The 21181-nt window shown below is 48.6% G+C and overlaps 7 protein-coding genes across 7 annotated transcripts; 4 read left to right on the plus strand and 3 right to left on the minus strand.

The window, feature by feature from the left end:
- Positions 1-2089: 2089 nt before the first annotated feature.
- Positions 2090-2622, plus strand: A1O9_01705 (uncharacterized protein; the record flags this gene model as incomplete). The annotated part of the gene is made up of 3 exons (XM_013410863.1): positions 2090-2155; positions 2242-2268; positions 2479-2622. 3 exons carry the CDS (start codon positions 2090-2092, stop codon positions 2620-2622), a joined length of 237 nt encoding a protein of 78 aa, XP_013266317.1.
- A 656-nt stretch (positions 2623-3278) lies between these two features.
- On the plus strand, positions 3279-3944 carry A1O9_01706 (uncharacterized protein; the record flags this gene model as incomplete). The annotated part of the gene is made up of 1 exon (XM_013410864.1): positions 3279-3944. The coding sequence occupies one exon, from the start codon at positions 3279-3281 to the stop codon at positions 3942-3944; it is 666 nt and encodes a 221-aa protein (XP_013266318.1).
- Positions 3945-4043: 99 nt separating this feature from the next.
- A1O9_01707 (uncharacterized protein) lies at positions 4044-7925 on the minus strand (the record flags this gene model as incomplete). Its single annotated transcript, XM_013410865.1, has 1 exon — positions 4044-7925. The coding sequence occupies one exon, from the start codon at positions 7923-7925 to the stop codon at positions 4044-4046; it is 3882 nt and encodes a 1293-aa protein (XP_013266319.1).
- A 739-nt stretch (positions 7926-8664) lies between these two features.
- On the plus strand, positions 8665-9665 carry A1O9_01708 (uncharacterized protein; the record flags this gene model as incomplete). The annotated part of the gene is made up of 2 exons (XM_013410866.1): positions 8665-8843; positions 8891-9665. The coding sequence occupies 2 exons, from the start codon at positions 8665-8667 to the stop codon at positions 9663-9665; spliced, it is 954 nt and encodes a 317-aa protein (XP_013266320.1).
- Positions 9666-10427: 762 nt separating this feature from the next.
- A1O9_01709 (uncharacterized protein) lies at positions 10428-12901 on the minus strand (the record flags this gene model as incomplete). Its single annotated transcript, XM_013410867.1, has 4 exons — positions 10428-10823; positions 10890-11098; positions 11178-12753; positions 12809-12901. The coding sequence occupies 4 exons, from the start codon at positions 12899-12901 to the stop codon at positions 10428-10430; spliced, it is 2274 nt and encodes a 757-aa protein (XP_013266321.1).
- A 4432-nt stretch (positions 12902-17333) lies between these two features.
- Positions 17334-18647, minus strand: A1O9_01710 (uncharacterized protein; the record flags this gene model as incomplete). Its single annotated transcript, XM_013410868.1, has 1 exon — positions 17334-18647. One exon carries the CDS (start codon positions 18645-18647, stop codon positions 17334-17336), a length of 1314 nt encoding a protein of 437 aa, XP_013266322.1.
- A 937-nt stretch (positions 18648-19584) lies between these two features.
- A1O9_01711 (maintenance-ploidy protein MOB1 (MPS1 binder 1)) lies at positions 19585-20603 on the plus strand (the record flags this gene model as incomplete). The annotated part of the gene is made up of 3 exons (XM_013410869.1): positions 19585-19996; positions 20071-20164; positions 20219-20603. 3 exons carry the CDS (start codon positions 19585-19587, stop codon positions 20601-20603), a joined length of 891 nt encoding a protein of 296 aa, XP_013266323.1.
- Positions 20604-21181: the final 578 nt, after the last annotated feature.

Genomic DNA, 21181 nt, shown 5'->3' on the forward strand with positions numbered 1-21181 from the left:
AATGAGCCGCTCTTTACTATACAAAATACGGAAATTATATCCCTATAAACTTAGTTAGTTTTATAGCTATAAAAGTCTAGTCTTAAAATTATTATAATAGTAACTTAGTATTATATTAAGGTTAAATTAGTGTATATTCTCGCCTATTCTATAGGTTAGATAAAGGGGTAGTGTTACGGGTTGAACCCGTACAAAGCTCTAGAGTACGCCCTAGAGCGATTACTCGTGGTGCACCTTTAGGCTGTACAACTATACAGCCTAAAGGTACGTGATTCCTCTCTATCGATTATCTCCCAGGAAACTATACTAACCTACTATAGGAGAGGCTAGGGAGTATTTCCTTCATTCGTATAGTAGATAGATTTTCTCTTTTCTTTTCTCTCCTTAGCTTTAGAATCCTCGTTATACGGTAGTTAGACGAATTACTCTAAATTCCTAGCTAAACCCTTATAGAGGTTATATTACGTAACTAGGTAAGGCTAGATCTCCTAGATCCCTTAGATCTTATAGGATCTTAAGAGATCTAGGGGGAGCTATAAGATCTAGGGGAGCTACTAGTAATATATATATACGCTTACTATAAGGGTTTCAATAGGAGCTTATTTAACTACTATAGGACCTATCTAATAAGGACGTTAAGCTAAAGGAAAGAGAGAAAGAAGTCCTGCCGCTATCCACAGGGAGATATAATCTCCTAGGGTAGGTCGCCCGGTATCCTAAGTAACTATTAGTATTACGTAATACCGTCCGACTATATAATTATACGGTCGAATCTAGGTATCGCTAGTTTAGTCTTAGCGTCGCTCGCCAAGACATCCATTAATATTACGTGACATCGTTCGGCTGTACAACTATACGGTCGAATCTAGACATCGCTGGTTCTTACCAAGACATCCTACGGGTTCAACCCGTGACACTACGGGTTTAACCGTAATATAAAAGCCCTATAGGCTTTTTACTCGGGTTATAAAAGGTCTACGGGTTATTCAACCTAATCCGTTACGTAGCCTAGTAATTTCTAATTCCTATAGAATAGAATAGATTTTTATAGAATCTTCCGTAAGGCTTAGGTATAGCCTTACCTAAAGGACGTCACGTAATCCTACCTTATATAAGCGTAATCACGTGACTAGGCGTTTATAGAGTATCGCTTAGTCTTAACATCTAATATTATCTCGGCGGCAAGATGATCAACTAAAAGTATGGGCGATGTGGAATCTTATTGGGCGGCATCACGGGGAGCAATAAGTACGGACTGTCATTTGTAGCGGCTGGTTGCTCACAGTTTAACGGAGGCTTTAGGCGTCTCGGTGGCTGGGCCACTATTTTGCTCAATCAGATTCCTTACTCTTAGTACGAGACGTACGATTCAATCGGTCGCACCGTCAGGACCAAGGTTACTAGGAAATTAGGCAGCATGAATCTACCAGGCTCCCTGGCCCCCGTCCGAAACATGTACCTAGCTGAGAGGCAAGCATAGCCGATCGCAAGGGGCCAGATTAGGCCGCCAGTGTGTTCGCTCAGGGAGTTCTCAGGGAGCGCTCAGTTAAAGCTCAGGTTAAAGCGGCCTTCGCTCACCCTCTAGGATCAAACTGTAAATGGCAATTAGGTATTTCATTCTCGAGTAATAGAGGTAGTTGGGCGAAAGGAGCGAGATCAGGCTCCCCACTGTCGTTTAGGGAGGTGCTCAGGGAGTGCTGAGGACTCCGAGTGCCCGGTGATGTTCAGCTAAAGGCTCCGTTCAAGCTCAAGTTGACAGCGGCGCTCGCTCACCCACGACGATGAAACCGCATTTGGCGAATAGGCTTTGTTGCCGAGTAAAAGAGGGGCATCAGGGGAGGTACAGCATGTGACGTCAACGGCCATGTCATACCCGGGAGGTCTATAACAATGCGATCAGGCGGGGCGAAGAAGACTAAATGACATGTCACTTATGCTAGCAAACTTGTCAACTCCGTGTTCCATATCAGCTCCACTAATACTCATATCATCTTCCCAATTGATCTCTAGTTCATTCAGCTCTCATCGGTCGAGCACAAAGGAACGCCCTCCTTGCACTCCAACGTAACAAGGACCAGAGCGCATAACCATGTCCGAAGACGTCAAATCTAAAGGCGGTGCGACTATCGAAAAGGGCGATACTGTGGAGACCCCCGTGCGTACTCTTGTTGACTTTGCTAAGGGGTCCCGAATTGAGGAATGCTCGATTATGTCAATGATGCTGACTTGTTGAATTTGCAGTATCGTGGTGGAACACATACCGGGAAGGTGAGTTGGATGTTTCGTCGAGCTGCGTCTTTGCTAGGCGAGACGAAGGGCATGCATGGGTGGTTGAGTTGGTCTGCGGCTGGGACTATGGCATTCCGTTGCTCTCGCGAGCCACGACAATCCAAACGCACCTTGAATCACGTCTTCTCTAACCCAAAACCCCCCCTCTTTCGGCATTTTTTCGGCCTTTACTCACTTTCCTTGCCCCAGGTCGAACAAATCATCACAGACGAAGACGAAGCGCGCAATCTTGACGCCAAAGGCGCCAGTCATGCCCCGGCTGTCGTCTTCACCGATCAGAATAACAAAAAGGTCGCGCATAAGCCTGGGACGCTGTCGGATTTGGATAAGTAGAAACGTGGAGACTGAGGGGGGGAGGGAGGGGATTTGCTTTACAGGTGCGAGCGGAGGGAGGGTGCGAGAGAGTGGTTTTTTAAGAAAGAAGGAGGGGTTGATATTCCTAAGAGGAAGGAGAGGGGGGAGGTGTATTGTCAAGAGGAGGCGGGGGGCAGGAGAGCTGTTTTCAAGGGTGGCACGTAAAATGCCCGCTGCACTGCATGCAACTCAACGGGTGAGATAGACAAATAACAGAGAGCCAGGCCAATACTTGTATTCCCAGATATCGCAGGTTCACTCTTTGAGGTAAAAAGTGAGAGTCGAAATGTGTTTTGTGTTGTTCTTGGTGACAATGCGGGGAAGATCCAAAGTAAAGAACGCGACGCGTTGAACTGCCGAGGATGCTGTTGGTGGGAGCAGATAACCTTAAGTTGACGTTGCTTATCGACTAGTTGGTTCCTGTATGTGCTTTGGGAGCGCCTATACTCCCCCACTTTTGCTTACGAACACCCAGGGCAGAATGTTGGCCACGTGAGGCTGATACTATATGGGGATGTTTAAGATTGGGTTTCCCTTAAAGATGTGGAGTGTCATTGTATCGGAAAAAGAACAATAACGTATAGCATTTACCTGCGAGCCCGGCTAATAACATAGCTGCTGAGAATGGTTCATTAATGCATCTACAGTACCGCTTCATCTACGCGGTTCTTGCAGCTAAAGTCAAACAGTACATCGCGACCGAGTTCGGGCTGGATGTGCTACCCGACTGGCTGGTAGAACTCCGGCCCATGCTCTGCATCAAGCACGATATGCGCGATTACCTGATCTTGAAGGAGCCCGAGGGGCTGGAGTGGATAGCGGTCGTGTGCAACGTGGTCTTCGAGATGGGCGTCATGTCTAGCTTCTTTGGCTTGTATTGGGACGAGAGAAAGGTCGTACTGATCGACGGTGGGAAGATCAAGTGGGTGGCCACGACGCTGGATACGGTCGCGTTGGCGACCGTGCGGGCGATTGAGAAGGAAGGAGAGGAGAAGACGAGGAATCGGATCTTACTCGTGCAGGATTTCCGCACGAGTCAGAGCGAGATTTCGGCCAAGGTCGCAGAGAAGACTGGAAAGAACGGATGGACAGTGGAGGAGGTGAAGTATGATCAGTGGCTTGAGGAAGCCAAGGACGCCGCCAGAAAAGGGGATCATATTGGTTTGTCAAAATTGACATTTGGGACGGTGTTGTTGGGGAGTAAGTGGGAGGAGAGGGAGGAGTTTGTGCATGGGTTGCTGGAGTTGCCGGCGAACCAGTTTGACGTGGCGATTGGGGAGGTTTTGAAGGATGTTTCATAATGAGTTTGGTAAGTTGGAGTCGAGTATAGCTATCTCCGATGCAAGGAAATAGAAAGAGATTTAATTCTACGACGGATGAATCTTCCACATTTTCTACTTCTACCTTGAACCAAATGGATTGAACGACGACCATTTGGACGACGACCTTGTCTTCTTTAGCAATCTCTTCTCCCAACCGAGATATCCTCCTGGAGGGCCTCCGTTTGGCAGCTCCGCAGAGAAAGATCCAGGCATGTTGCTCGGCGTGGGAGACCAACTCGGATCTGTGCGCATTGTTCCAGATGAAAATCCAGGACGCACCAAGTGCTGAGTCTGTGGGTGTACAGATGGAGGTGTGGGCATCCGCTGCAACTGTGGGTGACCGTTGGGGTATTGAGAGCCGCCGGATGCAGTATACACTATCGTCTGTCCTTGGCCACTCCCGGTTTTGAGGAATATAAAGGGGTTGTTGCTTCTTCCCATGTACCTGTTGTTGACACGATGGGGTAATTCCCGGTTCGTCATCTCATGGGCGTTGGTGATATCAATCTTGAGCTGTTCGAGGTTCTTGCCGAAGTGCTTCAGATTATACAGACTCTTGACGATGCTCTCGATCTCTTTCTGGTCTATCGGTTGGGTCCTGCCAGAATCTTTCATGCTTTTAGTCAGAACAGCCACGAATTCTTGATATTTTCTCTTGTCCTCCTCCAGAGCGGCTAAGACCTTTTTGTTGGCAAGGCCGCCGGCATCGATCTTCGCTTGTTCAGCTTTGATGAGGACATCGAGGTAAGCCAAAGTAGCATCGTTGTAGGGGAGGATGGAATTCGCCTTCATCCAGAGGCCGAACTTGGCTGCAGCTTCCTGGATCTGCTCGTGTTCTTTCTCGTACTCGGCCATTCTGACTTTGCGATCGGCAATTGCAGTCTCTTTCAATACAATCTCACTTTCATGCTGTTTTATCTTCAGTGCGATGGTAGCATCCTTCATCCTCTTCTTGTAAGTCTCAAGCTCGTATAGAATATGAAGATGGGATGTCCAATGGTGCTTGCACTGGAGACAGATTTCACTACCTGAGAATGCTGCACACTTGAACAAACTCGGGTGTGCTTGAACGTCTTGTGGGACATTATCGATGTAGCACACTGGGTGACATGGGTTTGGGTAGTCTGCAACTAGGGTGCCCTGACCGGTACCGTCGTCCTTGAACTCCACGCAACCGGGCTCTTTGCAGACAGTACGAGGCATCGTCGTGGGCTTCTTCCTCAACAGCGTCATTTCGGGTTCTAGCTTTGCCAACAACTTGTCACCCGTGAGTCTTGCATCCAGCAATTGTCTGACATCATCCACCATTGCGGCTATGTTGGTCTTGATAGTTTGAGAGATTTCCGCCATGGGTTTCGTCAGTTCTAAAACTAAATTGCGTGTGCCATTCAAACTGATCGTGCTTTTGATGGGATGAGGCTCCCTCGACCTAAAATACTCCAGCATACGTGAGGCTTCATCCCTTGATTTTGTCCAACTACTGTCGAAGTCCGATTTGTTGTCCATTTGAACGTTGTTTTTGAATGCCGCAAGATAGCGAAAGCTTTCAGAGTCAAAGCAGTATGTGCTCTTGGCCGACAGAGACAGTCCGATATCTGAGCGCTCGCTCAATAACGTCTTCAGTGACCCAAATGTATCACCCGGCATGTAGTTCGAGATGCGTGTGTTGGTGAAGCCGAAGACGACATTGTGTGTGGCATCGCGATGCAAGTGTGTCAACAGTTCCTTGACACAGAAGCTGAAATGTGCAGTCATTCGAGCATTGTTCGACTTGAGCAAAATTAATATTCCATGCAAATGGTCGTAGCCACTGACGGTTGCCAGGATGTCAGCCATGTTGCTCTTATCGTACTCTAGACCACGAGTATCTCCGATCCCGGGAGTGTCAATTAGTCTATAAGTGACTGCTCCGATCGTTATAGGATAGACTTGGGTCTGTTGCGTCGCCGATTCGCCCGTACTCCCGTCTTTTTCGTCTTTTCGGTCGCCAACCTTAATTCTCGTCTCTTTTATCTCGCTGTTGATGTTGGAGCGATCCATGGTCTGGATCGCAAAGGAGCAGGGAATCACCCACTGAAGTCCTTCTGTGTTCAATGCTTCATCAAGGGTACTAAAGTAGAGGTAATTGACAAACGCGTTGATGAAGGTTGACTTGCCAACACCGGTTTCACCCAGAATCAAGATGTTCAGGTAGTCGGATTGATCCAAGCTTTTCAAGAAGTTGAGTAAGTTGGTGTCGTTATACCGGTCAAAGCCTTGTCCATGAGTACAGTTGTTACACTGGAAATCAAAGTTTTTGTACAAACTTCGACCACAATCGCAGTAAATGTACTGATCTGAGTAGCCATATTCCAAGGGAGCATCGCAATTTGAGCATCGCCAGTCACAGATATTTCCTGCGCTGCAACTACCTCCAGGACAGGGGATCTTGACAAGACATCTCTTTGTCGGTCGTTGGACATGCGTCTCAAGAGTCTTTGGTTGATACCTCGCAAAACAGTGCTCAGACAGGTACTTTTGTTCTTCGTAAAGATCTTGGATCACTTCTTTGCCGTTCTGAAAATGTCTAATGAAGGGTCTTTTCAAAGACATCCTCGTGGCATCACAGTCCACAATAGCATAGAACGCGTTCCTCTTGCGGTCTGAAAGCAGACTGGTCATCAATGCTTGGTTGGCATTCCAAGTCTCTTCGTCCTGCTTGGCTGACTCACTGAAGTAGAACACATAAGAGTCGACATTACCACGTTGAGCGAGCTGAGCATTCAAGTCGATCCTGTTATATCCAATATATGTGGCACCTTGATTCAGCATTGAATCAATGAATGCCACTTTCCCTTGGTGATCATTTGAGAAGGTCGATATTGCCTTGGGTGACCGAGGCCCCTGACCAAACTCGTTGATGAGCTGTGTGAGCACCTCTGGGTCCCTCATACCGCCTCGTACATCCTGCAGTAAACGACCAAATTGGCCTCTCAGGTCTCTCTCAGCAGCTTTCATATCGTGTATCCGTTCTGCTACCTGGTCTGAATGATTCGCTGGAAGACAGAATTTGTACTTAAAAGCAAAAGCTTGGTGATCCAAGAGAGGCCGCTCAATGGTACAAAACTCATCACAGAGCCGGATGAACTTCTTTATGCATTCGTGCCCCGGGGACGCTTGCATTATGTCACGTTCAACCTGAACCAGTTGCAGCCATTCAAGCATCTCAATCGGTAGAAGTCTATATAAAATCGGCTTTCCATGACCAGCATTCTCGCTTCTGATATGAAATGGTACCACCATCTCGAGGAATCTGTGTGCCTCTTGGGTATCGTTGAGGACAATGTCATCGTTGCCCAAAGTAGTACTGTATGCCGTAATTCGGTCAAATTCATCACCCGACATGTAGAGCTTGGGAAGACCTGGCGTTTGAGTGGCTGTCACAAAAGCATCTACTTGTTGTTGAAATTGAGGTCTCTCTCGCTCCTTTTTAGCGTCGGGCCTTAGCCAACGTTCGGCCATCACGACAGTTTGTGCTCCATATTCAATCTCGGTGACTACATGAGTGGCCACACTAATCCGAAGAGGAGTCGGCGAGATGCATTGTCTAACATCGGGATTCCTTAACTCCAGTTTGTCTTGCGTGGTTGTGAGTGTGTGGTAGATCAAGGCTTGTAACTTGCGACCGCTATCTATCTTCTGGACAAGATAGCGTCCGATTCCATCAGGCTGAAGAAGTCCTGACAACAAGCTTGCGGCAAGGTCAGGACCAATTTCCATTCCCTTTAAATTCTCAGCATAAGATTCCCCGTAACTTATCCTAACATCGAAGTTTTTCTTTTCCTGCCGGGACACATCTCCAGAAGGAGCCCCGCCATTTAGAAGTGACTGGGTCAGGAAGCTGTCGCGCCTGGCGTCATACAGTGTACCTATGGAAGTGACATAGCCAAGTGCAGGCCTCGAAATACTATGATTGTCCATCGCTAGACGTCGTTGTGAGAATCGGTGCTAGTTCGAAGCAGCTCTTTTGGCATCTCAACTTCACGCAACAGAAGCAGAGGAAGACTGCACTATGAGGCTATGACTCAAATCCCTCCGACATGCTTTTCGGCCTTACAAGTATGCGGCCGAGTTTCGAATGGCGGCTTAGCGCAGCCTGACCAAGAGGCAAGCAGGTAACCACTTTTGAGCCCAAGACTGCTGCTACCCGACATCCCTTCGCGTGTGGAAAACTTTCACTAACCAGTCTCTACCTTGAGACAACACACCCTGCCTGCAGGAAACGGGAAGAAGGCGCCTTGTGAAACAGATTCCATCTGCAGTCGCAGTCAGGCTGAGCTAGCGACTGCGGCATAATGGAGCTGCGGCACTTCCCCGACCAGTCAAGATCAGAATATGACCCAAACTATCGATGCAAGCTGAAACAAATCTAGCGAAGAGGCGGCGTCCATTGGCGTTTTCGTTGGGGGGTTGATAAGGCGAGGCACTGTTTGGTCGATCGAAGGCGGTCTTTTATTGCCCACCTGCAGGTTAACAACAAGGATAATTTTCCTGGACAGGTTCCTCAATCGTCATTACAAACCCCCCGCGAATCTTTCACCATCGAAAATTGTCACTTGCAAGTCCATGTCACCGAGGCTGTCGACTTCAATCCTCCAAAATATACGATCACTCAAAGGAGAGGATGCTCACATAATCGGGCTCAGCTGTTTCTACCTCCATGTCAAAGAAAGAGAAAATATTGAAACCCAAAGATCGTATCTTGGTCTGGAGAGAGAGCATCGAGCTTCCTCGTCAAAGAGAACCCCCAGAGATTGAATCGCAACCTTCTTCTACTCGCCGTCTATCACACAACTCAGCGCCGGATATTTGGGCAAAGGAGAATCTTTTGCACTTTAGGTATATCTTGTTGTCTGATATAGGTACCAGAACTGATCGAATAATAGCCCCGAGTTCTCTGATGAAACAATCACCTTACATGCTGGACCGGAAGCCAGTGCGCGATCATTTCGCGTCCGTAAGGAGCTTTTCTACAGTGTCACGACGTGTTTCAAAGCCACCGATAGTGAGATTGTGGTGTTTCCAGCAGACTTGTTCAAACGTAGCATAGTAGGGTTTGACATGTTTACTCACTGGCTGAAACATCGGGAGGATCCTAGACCGTATATACCACTACAGTATTCCAAAGAGCCATGGCGCTCACATTCGGCTGCAGCTTGGGTGTTTGCGCGCAGGATCCACTCGCTTGAGTTCGAGAGATACGCCCTTTCACACTTCATCACAAATTGCATTACGTGCCATTTGAGTACGTGGAAGACCATCGAAATGAAAATCAAGGAGAAGACTTCGCTCCGACGGTTCAGCGACCACTGGATAGCATGGAGGTGCCATTTAGCTGAGGCAGGGCAGAGTGAATTCAAAGACTTATCAGCAGCCAAACTGGCCAGTGCAGTCAATGACGACACGCCTGATCCCAGGATTCTTGATCTTGATCATTGGTATTCATCATGTGGAGACGATATTAACTCTACCTGTATTCACGACCCTGTTGTGAGGGAGAATGAGGTAAATGCACTGTTCAGCTCACGAGAACCACGGCCTGAATGGGGTTATGAGCTCGAGATGAAAAATCAGGCTCCTCAGGAAGAGAGCACGCCATGGCCGTCAGAAAAGGCTGCCGTTAAACCCCCTATTTTACCTCCAAGAAAAGCTACGCGCTAATTCCACCTCATATGAGCTACGAGAACCGGCAGAGAGTTCTCAACGCAGCATAAGTCTGCAGTTCGACGTCATGGAACCGATACTCAACGACAATGTCTTGCTCTAGGGTTCTCACTGATGGATATTTACTCGAGGTGCGACCACGATATCTCGGAGGACTCTTGGTCTTAGAGCTAATCTAACATTTTGTCAGGACGCAGCTCGAGATCTTCGATTCGCTCTACTTTGTCACTGCCTAGCGACAAAGCTTCAAAATGTTGTCACTTGAATCGTCCTGGTTTTCAAATGAGTGGTTGGCCTACAAGATCAAACAGGGAATAGTGCCCATTACGAATACAATTTTGGTCATTATGCGGCGTTGCTTGCCTCAGCGACGGAAGGCAGTAGGTGCTCATGAGCGGACAGTAACTTGCATATTCTGCTGAAGAAGGAAGTGAAGGAAACTGAAGGACATTTTGCACTTTTCCCTCAACGCTGTGCAAATGGCCATGTTTTGCCCTTTTCCAGCGCGGTGAGTGACTGCTCCGTCCATATAACAATTGGTACATTTGGTGGGTGAAAACAGACTACTTACATTGGCGACAGCCTTATAAAGATGGTAGAATCCTCCACATGTTGACGTCTGCGAGATTGCTGAGAAGTAGAATAAATCTATTGTCTTTTACATTTATGACTCCACCTCATATACTTCTCAACCTCAATACTAGAATGAAAGACCAAATATGCTCCTTTGTTACAAGTCACTCCAATGAGAGTCATGCCCTACGCCTTGGCCTCCACCATACTCGCGACAATCTCCTCTCCATTAACATCCACGACGAAGTCAACCAACTCAGCCTTCTCCGTGATCTCCTCGTTTACAGCTAGATACGCATCTACTAGCAACGTCCGTATAGTATCCACGGCCGTGATTAGACTACGGGCGCCCAGCTCAGGATGGTACCCGTTCTCAGCAATTTTTCTGCACACTGAGGCGTCGCGACGGACGCGGAGACGGATGTTACCGATCAACAGCTCGTCAGAGCCCGTAGAGAGGTTGACGGGGTTGCGAACGTCGCGGCCGAGCTCGAGGAGGTATTTGTGGGCGATGACGGCTTGCTCACCAGGCGAGAAGAGGAGGAAGGGGAGGAAGACGGAGATACGCCCAGTTATGGGGGCCTAGGGTTCAAACCATGGTTAGCTTGGTCTCGAGAGTATTTTGAATATTTGAAGAGGGAGGAATACCTGGAATTTACCGAGGAAGTCTTCTTTCAATTCTTTCATCAGGGTATTTATGAGCCGTGTCTGTTTCTCTTCGTCCTCGTCATTCCAAATCATCTGGCCGTTGGCCTGGCAGAAGTTTCTGATCTTGTCGTCGAGAGCGTTGGTTGCCAGGATCCAGATCGTCTTGGAGCAGTCGATTGTCTTTAGGTTGCGGCGATCTTGATATTCACCTTTGTTCAACCAATGTTAGCCCGCATGCTCCGGATGTCTATGACAATGGAAAAAAGTGGTATTCACGGCTCCACTTACCATTATCAAAAGGCAGCAGCAATGCCTGGTGGATCTCCCGTGTCGTCTTCTCGAACTCGTCCAAGAACACGATACTCCTCTGCCCATCGTTCCGCGCCAGGAAGTTGTTCAGAGGACTACCTTGATCTGCATTGACGTAAGGATGCCGTCCTCCAAATAGCTCCATCTCACGGTTGACAATGGCACAATCGACAACTTCTAATTCCAGGTTCATGAGATACCCAAGTCGTCGCGCCAACTCTGTCTTACCATGACCACTGGGTCCCGCGAATACAAGGACCAGCGGTTTCTTCGACGGTACTGTGAGGTTGCTGAGGAATTTTGACAACAGCCGATTCGCGGCTAAGGATTGGCCAATGAGGAAGTACGGTAACCCAAGAAGTGCCTCTATGTTCTTTCGCTGCGCGATCTGCCAGTGTCGTGCCGAGGGTCGCCTTGTCTTCAATGCACGCTCAAGATTGTAGCGGTTGGTGAGATGGGTGGTACGAGCGAGCTTGACTCTTGCGTCCTTGTTCAGCCATGGCATCGTCGAATGACCTGCTGTCTTCAATTCCTCTTCGTCGGGTCCATCATCTGGGAGATCGCGGAAATAAGGCAAGTAGTATGCTTCCGGAATGGCGCTCGGGGTTGCACCAAGACTGAGGAGAGTAGCAACAATATGTGAGGTGTCTCTCTCTATCATCTCGCTGTGTACGATTGCAAATGCAAGGAGTGGGGCCTGAGAAGGCTCGTGTGCGGCGTTGACGTCGCCGCCATAGGCGATCCAGGCCCGGAGAATGCGGTCGTTGTTTGTTGCTGTGGCGTAGAAGATGGCAGGAAATCCTTCGACCGTGTCGTTGATGTGGCGGCTTATGGATAGGTCGTCGAAATAGTTGAAATATGTTCGCATAACATTCTCATCTGCGCCGTGTTGAAACGCACCGACGATGGCTGTAACTTCGAATCCACCAGAGCCTCCCGGTCCGGGCATCAATGACATTGGGGCTGGGAGAGTGGGGAGAATGAAATCCCACCCCTCCGGCTCTTGAGGCTTGAGAGGCTTGTGAGGCTCTTCAAGCACCGGGAACTCGGGCACTGGACCTTCGGGCATTGCAAGTTCTTGTTGAACCGGTGAGGGTGGCTCAACAACAATGTTTTGTCTCAAAGAAGACTTTCTCGATAATCTATGAGCTTGTCGACTTGGTGGGTGGACAACAGGGTTGTTGGGATACAATGGCCATGGTGGATTGTCCATCTCATAGTCCATTCGATCACGGTCAGGTTGACTATGCCGGGAGCCAGCTCGCTTTCCTTCATGCAGAAAACTTGGTGCCCGATGAGGTGCTCGGTTGTGCCATGTAGGCTGTCCTTCCTCGGTTTTTGGCGTAGGATTGTATATCTCGTTGCTCGAACTGTAATCTGAGCGTGCAGGATCAGGAGTGATGTCAACCGAAGGTTTACTCTTCAAAGGTAAAGGCAAACTTGTCACGCTTGAAGCTGGAGATGGTGTTGCCCTTGCACTACGTGTCGGCGGCTTCATGTACTTCATCAAAGTCCGATGTCGAAGTTTGGCTCTTGTGGGGTCGTTATTGGCGTGCTAAATAGGCCGTTAAAAGACGTCCAGTTGGAATGGTGGAAAGGTACCAATTTACCTTCAGGAGGTTGATAGCATCACTCTCACTGCATGAGCAGGCATTCATCACATCGAGAATGCTTGCTTGATCTGGTATCAGGACGAGCGCCATTGTGGTATGAAGTCTCGGGCAGGCTGCCTCGTAAGGCTTTTACCCCCCTCGCACATAAGGCGGAGAACAGGCTGAACACTTATCGGAAGCCAGATTCTGGGAGAAAGCGCAAAAGAGATGTACACGGAATGCGAACAAGTCAGTAATGGAAACACATCAAAGTCAAGTCTGTGTCAGAAGTTCTCGAATTCTCTCCATATGTGTGAGGCTGAACCAGGAGCCCAGTTGATGCGTCTTTTCCGCCAGAAGTGGAATGAGAGAGAAATAGCCATGGCGTCACTGTATCGTGGGGTTTGTGACATTTGACTAGCCATGCATGTGGCCGAAGGTTAACTTGTAACAAGCAAGAATTGGCCCAAGAATAGGAGCGAATCAGAGCCTCAGCAAAACGTGCCTTGGGCGGATGCTCCAGACACTTTCTCCCCCAACTAGGTCTGCTGCTCAGTCTGGAATATGCCCTGGGGCAGTTGTAGGCACAGCAAAAGCGGCTGAGAAGCATTTGTCCAATTGAGTGACAGTCATTTGAAAAGCAAGTCATTACAAAGCCACTGCTCCCAATCATACCTCACGTGGCTGGTCTAGAACTTGGCCGGAACGTCCCTTCCTGAAGTCGAGTTGAGCATTAGGCTGTCGAAAATGAGATCACGTTAGCAAAGCATTTCGTCTTTTTCTCAGCCTGATCTTGAGCCAAATGTTTCCTGGGTTAGTTAAATTTCCATCTTTGGCTTGATTGTGATCCTTCAAAGGACACTGGTAAATTAATTACTACGTAGTTAGCGTTATATGTCTGCAGACTTCTCAAACAATCATGCCAACACTTGGAACTCTGGTCCCTTACCAATTAACCGAAGAACACCATTTGGAGGCGAAGACAGGACACGGCCGCGAGGTCAGGTTCTGCGCTCAATGATGCAACAAGGCAGTTCAACATCACCCAGAGGAATGGCTGCCAGAGACAACCCAAGAATGAGTCCTAATGGGCAGACCTGGCAAAACAACGAACAGGCTCTAGCCTTCAGCAGTCCTCTTTCACAGCATCCGACAGAACATAGCATGAGCTCGGAAAGACAGACAACCCTCACACCCACCTCCAGCGTTCCCTCGGTGCGATCACCGGGGTCCTATGAAGCGCGGATGGAGAAACTATCCTCCCATTCTTCGAATAGACACCTTCGTACTCCGAGCCAGCAGGACAACCTCTCTCAAGAGAATGCCAAACTGCGCGAGGAGCTTGAAGAGCTTGGTGACTTACGCGAACGGACTCAGGCAGCGTGCGATCGCATGCTGACGGAGTTGATGACTACGCAAGAGTCATTGGACGAGAGACAGACGGCAATTGAGGCAAAGGACGCGGAGCTCTTAAATCTTCGAGAGCAACTCGCAAGACGTTCACGAGAGCCCCAAGGAGGTCTCCCGGATGCGCTAAGAGCAGGTGAAAGTCTGTCGCTGGATGATCAACGCGAGTTGCGGGATCTCCGCCTGAGGTGCAGCAGGCTACAAAAAGAAGCCCAGAGGAAGGACGAGCAGATCGAGCAACTCGAATCAAGAGCGGACACGCTGGAAGCGAAGGCCAGTCGCAACCCTCGGGGCCCTCGTGACTGCGGAGTCTCACAGGCGCATCAGCAGAGGCTCGCCGAGGCGGAACAAAGGGCCGCCGACGCAATCATGTTGCACCAATACGCGCAAGAGCAGGTGGACCTTTACCTGTCACAAATCATGGAATGGAAGACCGCGTACGACGGCCTGAAGGCGTCGCACGATCACGTGCAGCAGTCGAACTTGGATCTGCAGGAGAGAAATTCCAAACTAGAGCGGTCGCACTCAGAAATGACGCGAGCGGCACACGAGAACCGATCGAGAGCCGACGACCAGACAACCCAGCAATTGCAGTCGGTGCACATTGCGCTCGACGAGGCGCGCAAAATGATGGACTTCTTCAAGCAGAACAGTGAGAGACTGTCGCGGACAAATAAGGACGTGACGGACCGGGTTCGGGGTTTGGAGGACGCGCTGCAGTCGAGAAGTCGTGAAGTCGACCAGCAGAAAACGATGATTGATGCGCTGCAGCGGCAGATGAACTAGAAGAGAAAGGCGTAGGTTGTGTCTTTGGACACAATTTGCATTTCATTTTGAACGTGCCATGGCGATATGGAAAATTGTGAAAATTGACCAGTACTAGTTTGGCATGAGGCAGGTTGCAGGCGACCAGCATAACCATAATTCACACAAATGTTGTTATTGGCTGTTCTTGCGTTGCCAGCATTGGTAAGGAAAATCAACTTATGCATTGAATTCAAGTACAACCTAGCCCTTGACCGTGCTTATAACAGGCTGCAAAAGCTGTGTTGAGATCCGAGCCCATGCCACGATACTACATCCCATTGAGAACCCAGATTTCCTGATTCACCCCTAAGCAAACAAGAAGCAAACACTCGCCTAGTGCGGGACTGTGGCTGGGGATGACCTCGTGAGAAAGCGAGCAGAATTGCGACTGTCAGAGACATTCCTGATGATCATATTGCTCATTCCTAGTCGTGAATGGAAATTCCGTATCGACAGCACCATATCGATTTCCCAAGGTAGCTATGTATGTGCAATCGTGATTCGTTAGGGAGATCCTAGCTGAGGCTCAAGAGCACATCTAAATTTTGCCGATGTTGCACAACAGTGACGGACCATCGAAGAACAGGCTAATTTGCGGGGGTTGGCTTCAGGTGATTGGCTCAGGGGCCGCCAGCCTTGCGCTATGTGCCACTCCTCCCGAATTACAGGTACCATTGGTTAGTGTTGGCGCCAATAATCTAGCGCGTATTAACTCATGAAGCACGTGATGCGCTAATAAAAGGGGCCACTAAAACTTGCGGTGGCCAAATCATGAAAATTTCACCTTGGCACTGCGCCATTTATCGGAAATACTCTACGGCCGTGAGAATTTTGAAAGTATAGAAAATTTGCTCACGGAGATCAAAGGCCTAGCAATTATCTATATAAACTAGAACAGAGATCATAGAATGGAAAGAGACAGAGATATGATACACCCCGAGCTGACTTTGAAGCGTTGTCCTAAAGCGGACTAACCCAGTCACGCCCACATTTAGTCTTCGCGTGATAAAAGGAGGAACTTTCATCCACCACATCATTTTGCGCTAGGACCTTATAAAGTTCGACCCTACGAAATTTTAGTCTTAGCTAATATCTTAAGCGAATCCTACATGCAAGATAACCGCCGCTAAAGGCAGGCAGGAATAGCTACAGGTTGAATGCGGGGATGGATGTGTGGGCAGTCTGCATGAATATGGATCTGTTGTTGTCAGAACGTCTTACGTTATTGAACCTTGGATGGATGCTATCTTGGAGAATCTCAAGATTAGATTGCAAGATTGATCGTGGTGCTACGCAAGGTCTTCCATGACGAGAGGAAAAAGGACGTCCAGCACCTTGCAAAAATCATTACATGACATCTCGTCTCGATCGCTACGCCACACCGGCAGATCCTAGATCAGAAAAGCCTTTGGGCCTAAGATACCATTCATCAGTACATCAATAAAATTTACAACCACGAACAATTCCCTCCTACACCAACACCCCCTCCGGCACCATGGCGGCGCCGTGCTTACCTCCCCAGGCTCCACCCCACCCCCAAGCCAGTTTCACCTACAGCTCCACCTACCCAAAACCCACAAGGGATCTTCCAAGTTCCTTGACGATGGTCTGAAACAGGTGCCCGGCTGAAATGCAGGTGTAGTCGATCGCTGAGGGCCCAACTTGGGCGTTCCTTGTAGCTCAGGGAGTGCACAGTGAGGCTCAGCTAATGGCTCAGGTAAAGGCCAGGTTAAGGCTCAGGTTAAAGCGGCCTTGGCTCACCATCTAGGATCAAACTGTAGGTACATCATGCCGGTCATAGACGTAATATCATGTTAATTCTGAAGTGGGAAAATCTCACATAGAAAGCCGACAATTGAACTTTGGCATAGGAAAGCTCACATACGAAAGTCAACAGGTGAACTCCCATAAACAAGATCCAGCTTCACTTGTCGTATCAGCACCCTATTGTGTTGGGAGATTCGTCGTCTTCTTTGGCACGACTGATTCCTTCTTCCTGGCTGGAGAAATACACAGAAAATTCTCTTGAATGAGTGCGAGGGGGTGCCTGCTTTGTTGCATACCACAAATTGGCGGTGGTAGTGGCACCGACTTACGCAATCTAGCCCACATAGATATGGTTGGAGCTGACTTGCGGTGGTATCTGAAGTCAAGCTGCGTGCAGACTCATGCTGATTTCCTCTTTTCTGTTTTGCCACGCAAGTTAGATGTCCATGGCTTCCAAAACAAAGCAGGTGGTTTCGAAATTTCGAGATTGGTCCTTCCATTCCGACTATATGATGGGGAAGCGTGTTCCACTTCATAGTGAGAGGAGCAGCGTAAGGGTATGCTAAAAGGGTAGGACGTTCCTGAGCTGCGGGATTGGAGCCTTGTAATTCTGCATCGTTGCACCGCGTGGTTGCCTTTGGGGTCGGCTTGAAGGGGGTCTGCGGCTCAGGAACAATTCCACATTCTTGTTTAAGCCATCATTGCATGTCGAAATGACATCGTGCATTTGGTTATGAAAGGCGCTGATGTATATTGACTTTATCTTGGCACGACCCTGCAGGTCGTCGCCAAAGTCAATCAACTGGTCTGGGCGAATGCGAACGTATTGATTCTTGGAGTGATCCGCCCGCAACAGGAGGATTCCGGCAGGATAAGCAGATTGTTTTGGAGATGCACCGGCGATCCCAGCCACGAAGAGGTCGTCCACTATATGGCATAATTCCACCTGTATAAATAGCCCTTGATTGGTATTGTGGTAGGGCTGGATGATCTCATGTTGTGGGATGGCGTCCGGATTCGAAAATTGGCTTCTGTGGTCTGGTTCAAACCATTTCGCGGTTGCTGCAAAAATACCCGTGAAAGACACCATCGATACAGGGTGTTTTTCAATTTCATTCGAAGAAACAGAGTGGCCGCTCCAGATGAAGATAGATCGATCATCTGAAGTCTTAATGACCTCCTCCTGCAGTCGGACAAAGGCCTTCACGTCGCCCTCGCCGTACAGCAGTGGCATATTAACATTGAACAGGCCAAGGAGGCAGTATGCAGAGTCTTCCCCTCTGCTGCAGTTTCGTCCGGACGCCCAGGACATTCTTGTCGCTATACTAGTATATGCACAAAGTGCAGGGTCCCTCAAACAGATTACCGGGATACTAGTGATCTCTGAAATCAACATCCTGAGACATACGCGGGTATCAATGAACTTCCAATCTTGGGAAATAAAGTGAACTGTCTGTGGTGCGATCAACTCCTGGAGTGTCCACCCTCGGGTAAACCAGCGACTGTTCCTGAAGTGCGAGTCCGCGTCCTGAATTCTATCGTCTGATGGGACATCCGTAAGATAAGCATAGCAGATCTTCGCATCCTCATACCATCGGTACATTGAGTTGATAGCCTCACTCAATTCTGAACTGCTTCTTTTGTCAATACAGCACGTGTCGATCCATATGTATTGGTATCCGTTTTTGTTAGCATATGCACAGGCGGATTGGATCTTTTGGTAGCCTTTCTTCTGTTGACAGGTGGGGGAGCGCCCTTTCATTTCTTTAAATGCTATTTCTTCTGACTCCCAGGTGTGAGACAGAATGGCATATTCAGGAATGTCACTCTCGAAGAATTCTACCAGTTCAAGTGTGAGTGTATTTAGAAGTCGCATCTTGAACACTTGATGTTTACAGACATAGAATACGTATATCGTGTTCGGTCAATCCGCTATGATAAGTTGGACATCTCACAATGGGGTCAAACCAGACACTTTGGAGACCGGTATGCTTCAACTGAGTTAATGGAGGATGTCCATTCAGACAGTGGATATCCTTGGTTTCATTGCGGGAGATCCAGGCGAGTTGATGCAAACTGGACGCACGGTCCTGAAAAACACGGAAATCCACAAAGATATGGGACGATTGTACAAGCATCCAGTGTCAAAGGCATTGCCAACTTCTTGCAAGTAGAGATTTACCACCTGTCAAAGGACGTCAAAACAATTAAGTGGTTGAAGGGGTTGGCTGACGTGGCTGATCTGTTTGAGCCTTATCCTGTGACTGCACATGCTTGGCGTTTGGCAATGGCGGGACGGAAAAACATAGCACCGCGACATCCCACCTACCCACCGATTGTGTTGCCATGACAACATCTGCCACCCAGTCTGCCACAGATCATTGTCTCACCGACCCTTGCATACTGATTTCACCGTCGACGGATCCCACGGCATGTGAAATCCATGCAAGACTGCGACTATTCTCGCGAGTGATTTCTGACTGCATTCTTTCAACTCATTCCGACCTTGACAAAATCTTCTTGTAAACATCCTTCCATCACCCTGAACAACTTGGAAAAGGGCGTTGGATGTGATTGAGAAACGACAGACTTTGCTGCTGTGAGTGACGAGCCACCCATCAACGGTGCACTGTTGCGCGCACTTTGACCATCGACTGATTATTGGAATGTATTCACACAGGACGGACGGGCAGAATCACACACGAGACACGAGATCACAACACCCGCTGCCTGCGACGACAGCCTTTGCTGGCTACATCAGTATCTTCCGCTTCTCACAACGAAACCTCATCATGGCTTCGTTGTTAACCACAATGTTCGTACCATTGACTTCTTCTCCTGCTGCGCAGCCTTTACCACCCCATTGCACCCTCAAACAATCATCCTCCTGTGTCACCATCAATTCCTACACCTTTCTTGACAGCCCCAAGCCTTCATTTTTGAATTCCCATTCCCCAACCTCACGCGCTGAGCAACTTCTCCGTTCATCTGCGCTCGGTTCTCCCTCTACTTCTCCCACCAAACCAAAGTCCTCATGTATTGACCCTTCTTCACCATATAGCAATGCCCGCACACGGGGCCAGTTCAAGCCGCGTAGTGCCACCAAAGGAACCACTAGCTACCAATTGAGACAATTCGCAGAGGCAACGTTGGGCAGCGGAAGTTTGAGGAAGGCAGTCAAGTTACCAGAAGGCGAAGATCTGAACGAGTGGCTGGCCGTGAATGGTAAGAATACTGGAAAAGAGCACCAGTCCAGCAATGAAAACGGTGCCGCAGGCTGAACCAAGATTTTTGTCTAGTGGTCGACTTCTACAACCAGATCAATCTACTGTATGGCTCCATCACAGAGTTCTGCTCTCCACAGACATGTCCAGAGATGAAAGCCACTGATGAGTAAGTGGACACCCCATTTTTCCTTGTTGACTGCCACTCTAACCACTTACATAGGTTCGAATACCTCTGGCAAGACGCCGCTTCAGGCTACTCGAAGCCGACCAAAATGCCAGCACCAGAATACATTGAACACTTGATGACGTGGGTACAATCCAATGTCGACAATGAATCAACCTTCCCGTCACGAATCGGTGTTCCGTTCCCCAAGCACTTTCCATCCACTGTCCGCCAACTCTTCAAGCGCCTCTACCGCGTCTACGCCCACATCTACTGCCACCACTACCAAGTCATCGTCCACTTGGGCCTAGAACCCCACTTGAACACCAGTTTCAAGCATTACGTTCTCTTCATCGACGAGCATGGGCTGGAGAAGGGCGGCGGAAAAGATTACTGGGGTCCTTTGGGTGATCTGGTTGAGAGCATGTTGAAAAGCGATTGAATGAAGGGAGGCAATTATGCATGATGAGCACAAAGCAGGGTGTTGGATCGGAATGGGTTTTGCATTGCGGGACTTCCACGGAATGTGATAGCAATGGAATATGGATCGAGCCGTGGAAATGGCAAGGCTGGATAAGAACACGGCAAAGCCTGGCGTGGCGTTTCTCTTACTGTATGAATAATGCTGAATTGCTGGGTGTGAAAGAGAACAAGTGTGCATGAAGGAGAGCAAGATACCATAAGTCTTTGTACGATGGCTCATACCGCGATCGAAATTGCTTCAATTGACCAAGTCCAGTATTAATCAAAGTGACCCAGCTTTGCCATCCAGCAGCAATGAAAGAAGGGGTCGATTTGTAGAAGCTGAAAACGTTTCTAGACCTTTCGCCTCAGAGACTGCGTCGCAACTTGAACAAATAGAAACTTTACAAGTTCTTAGCTCAACGATTGCTTTTAAGTTATCAATCATTTACCTGCCATCTGCGAGAGTTGTAACTTCTGTCGCAATATCTTTCTTGACAGATTCCGACATCACATTCTTGTGTATCCCAGACAATCGACGCATGGCATATATTTTCA

This window comes from Exophiala aquamarina, assembly GCF_000709125.1.
Source record: "Exophiala aquamarina CBS 119918 chromosome Unknown aczIA-supercont1.1, whole genome shotgun sequence".
Lineage (NCBI taxonomy): Eukaryota > Fungi > Ascomycota > Eurotiomycetes > Chaetothyriales > Herpotrichiellaceae > Exophiala > Exophiala aquamarina.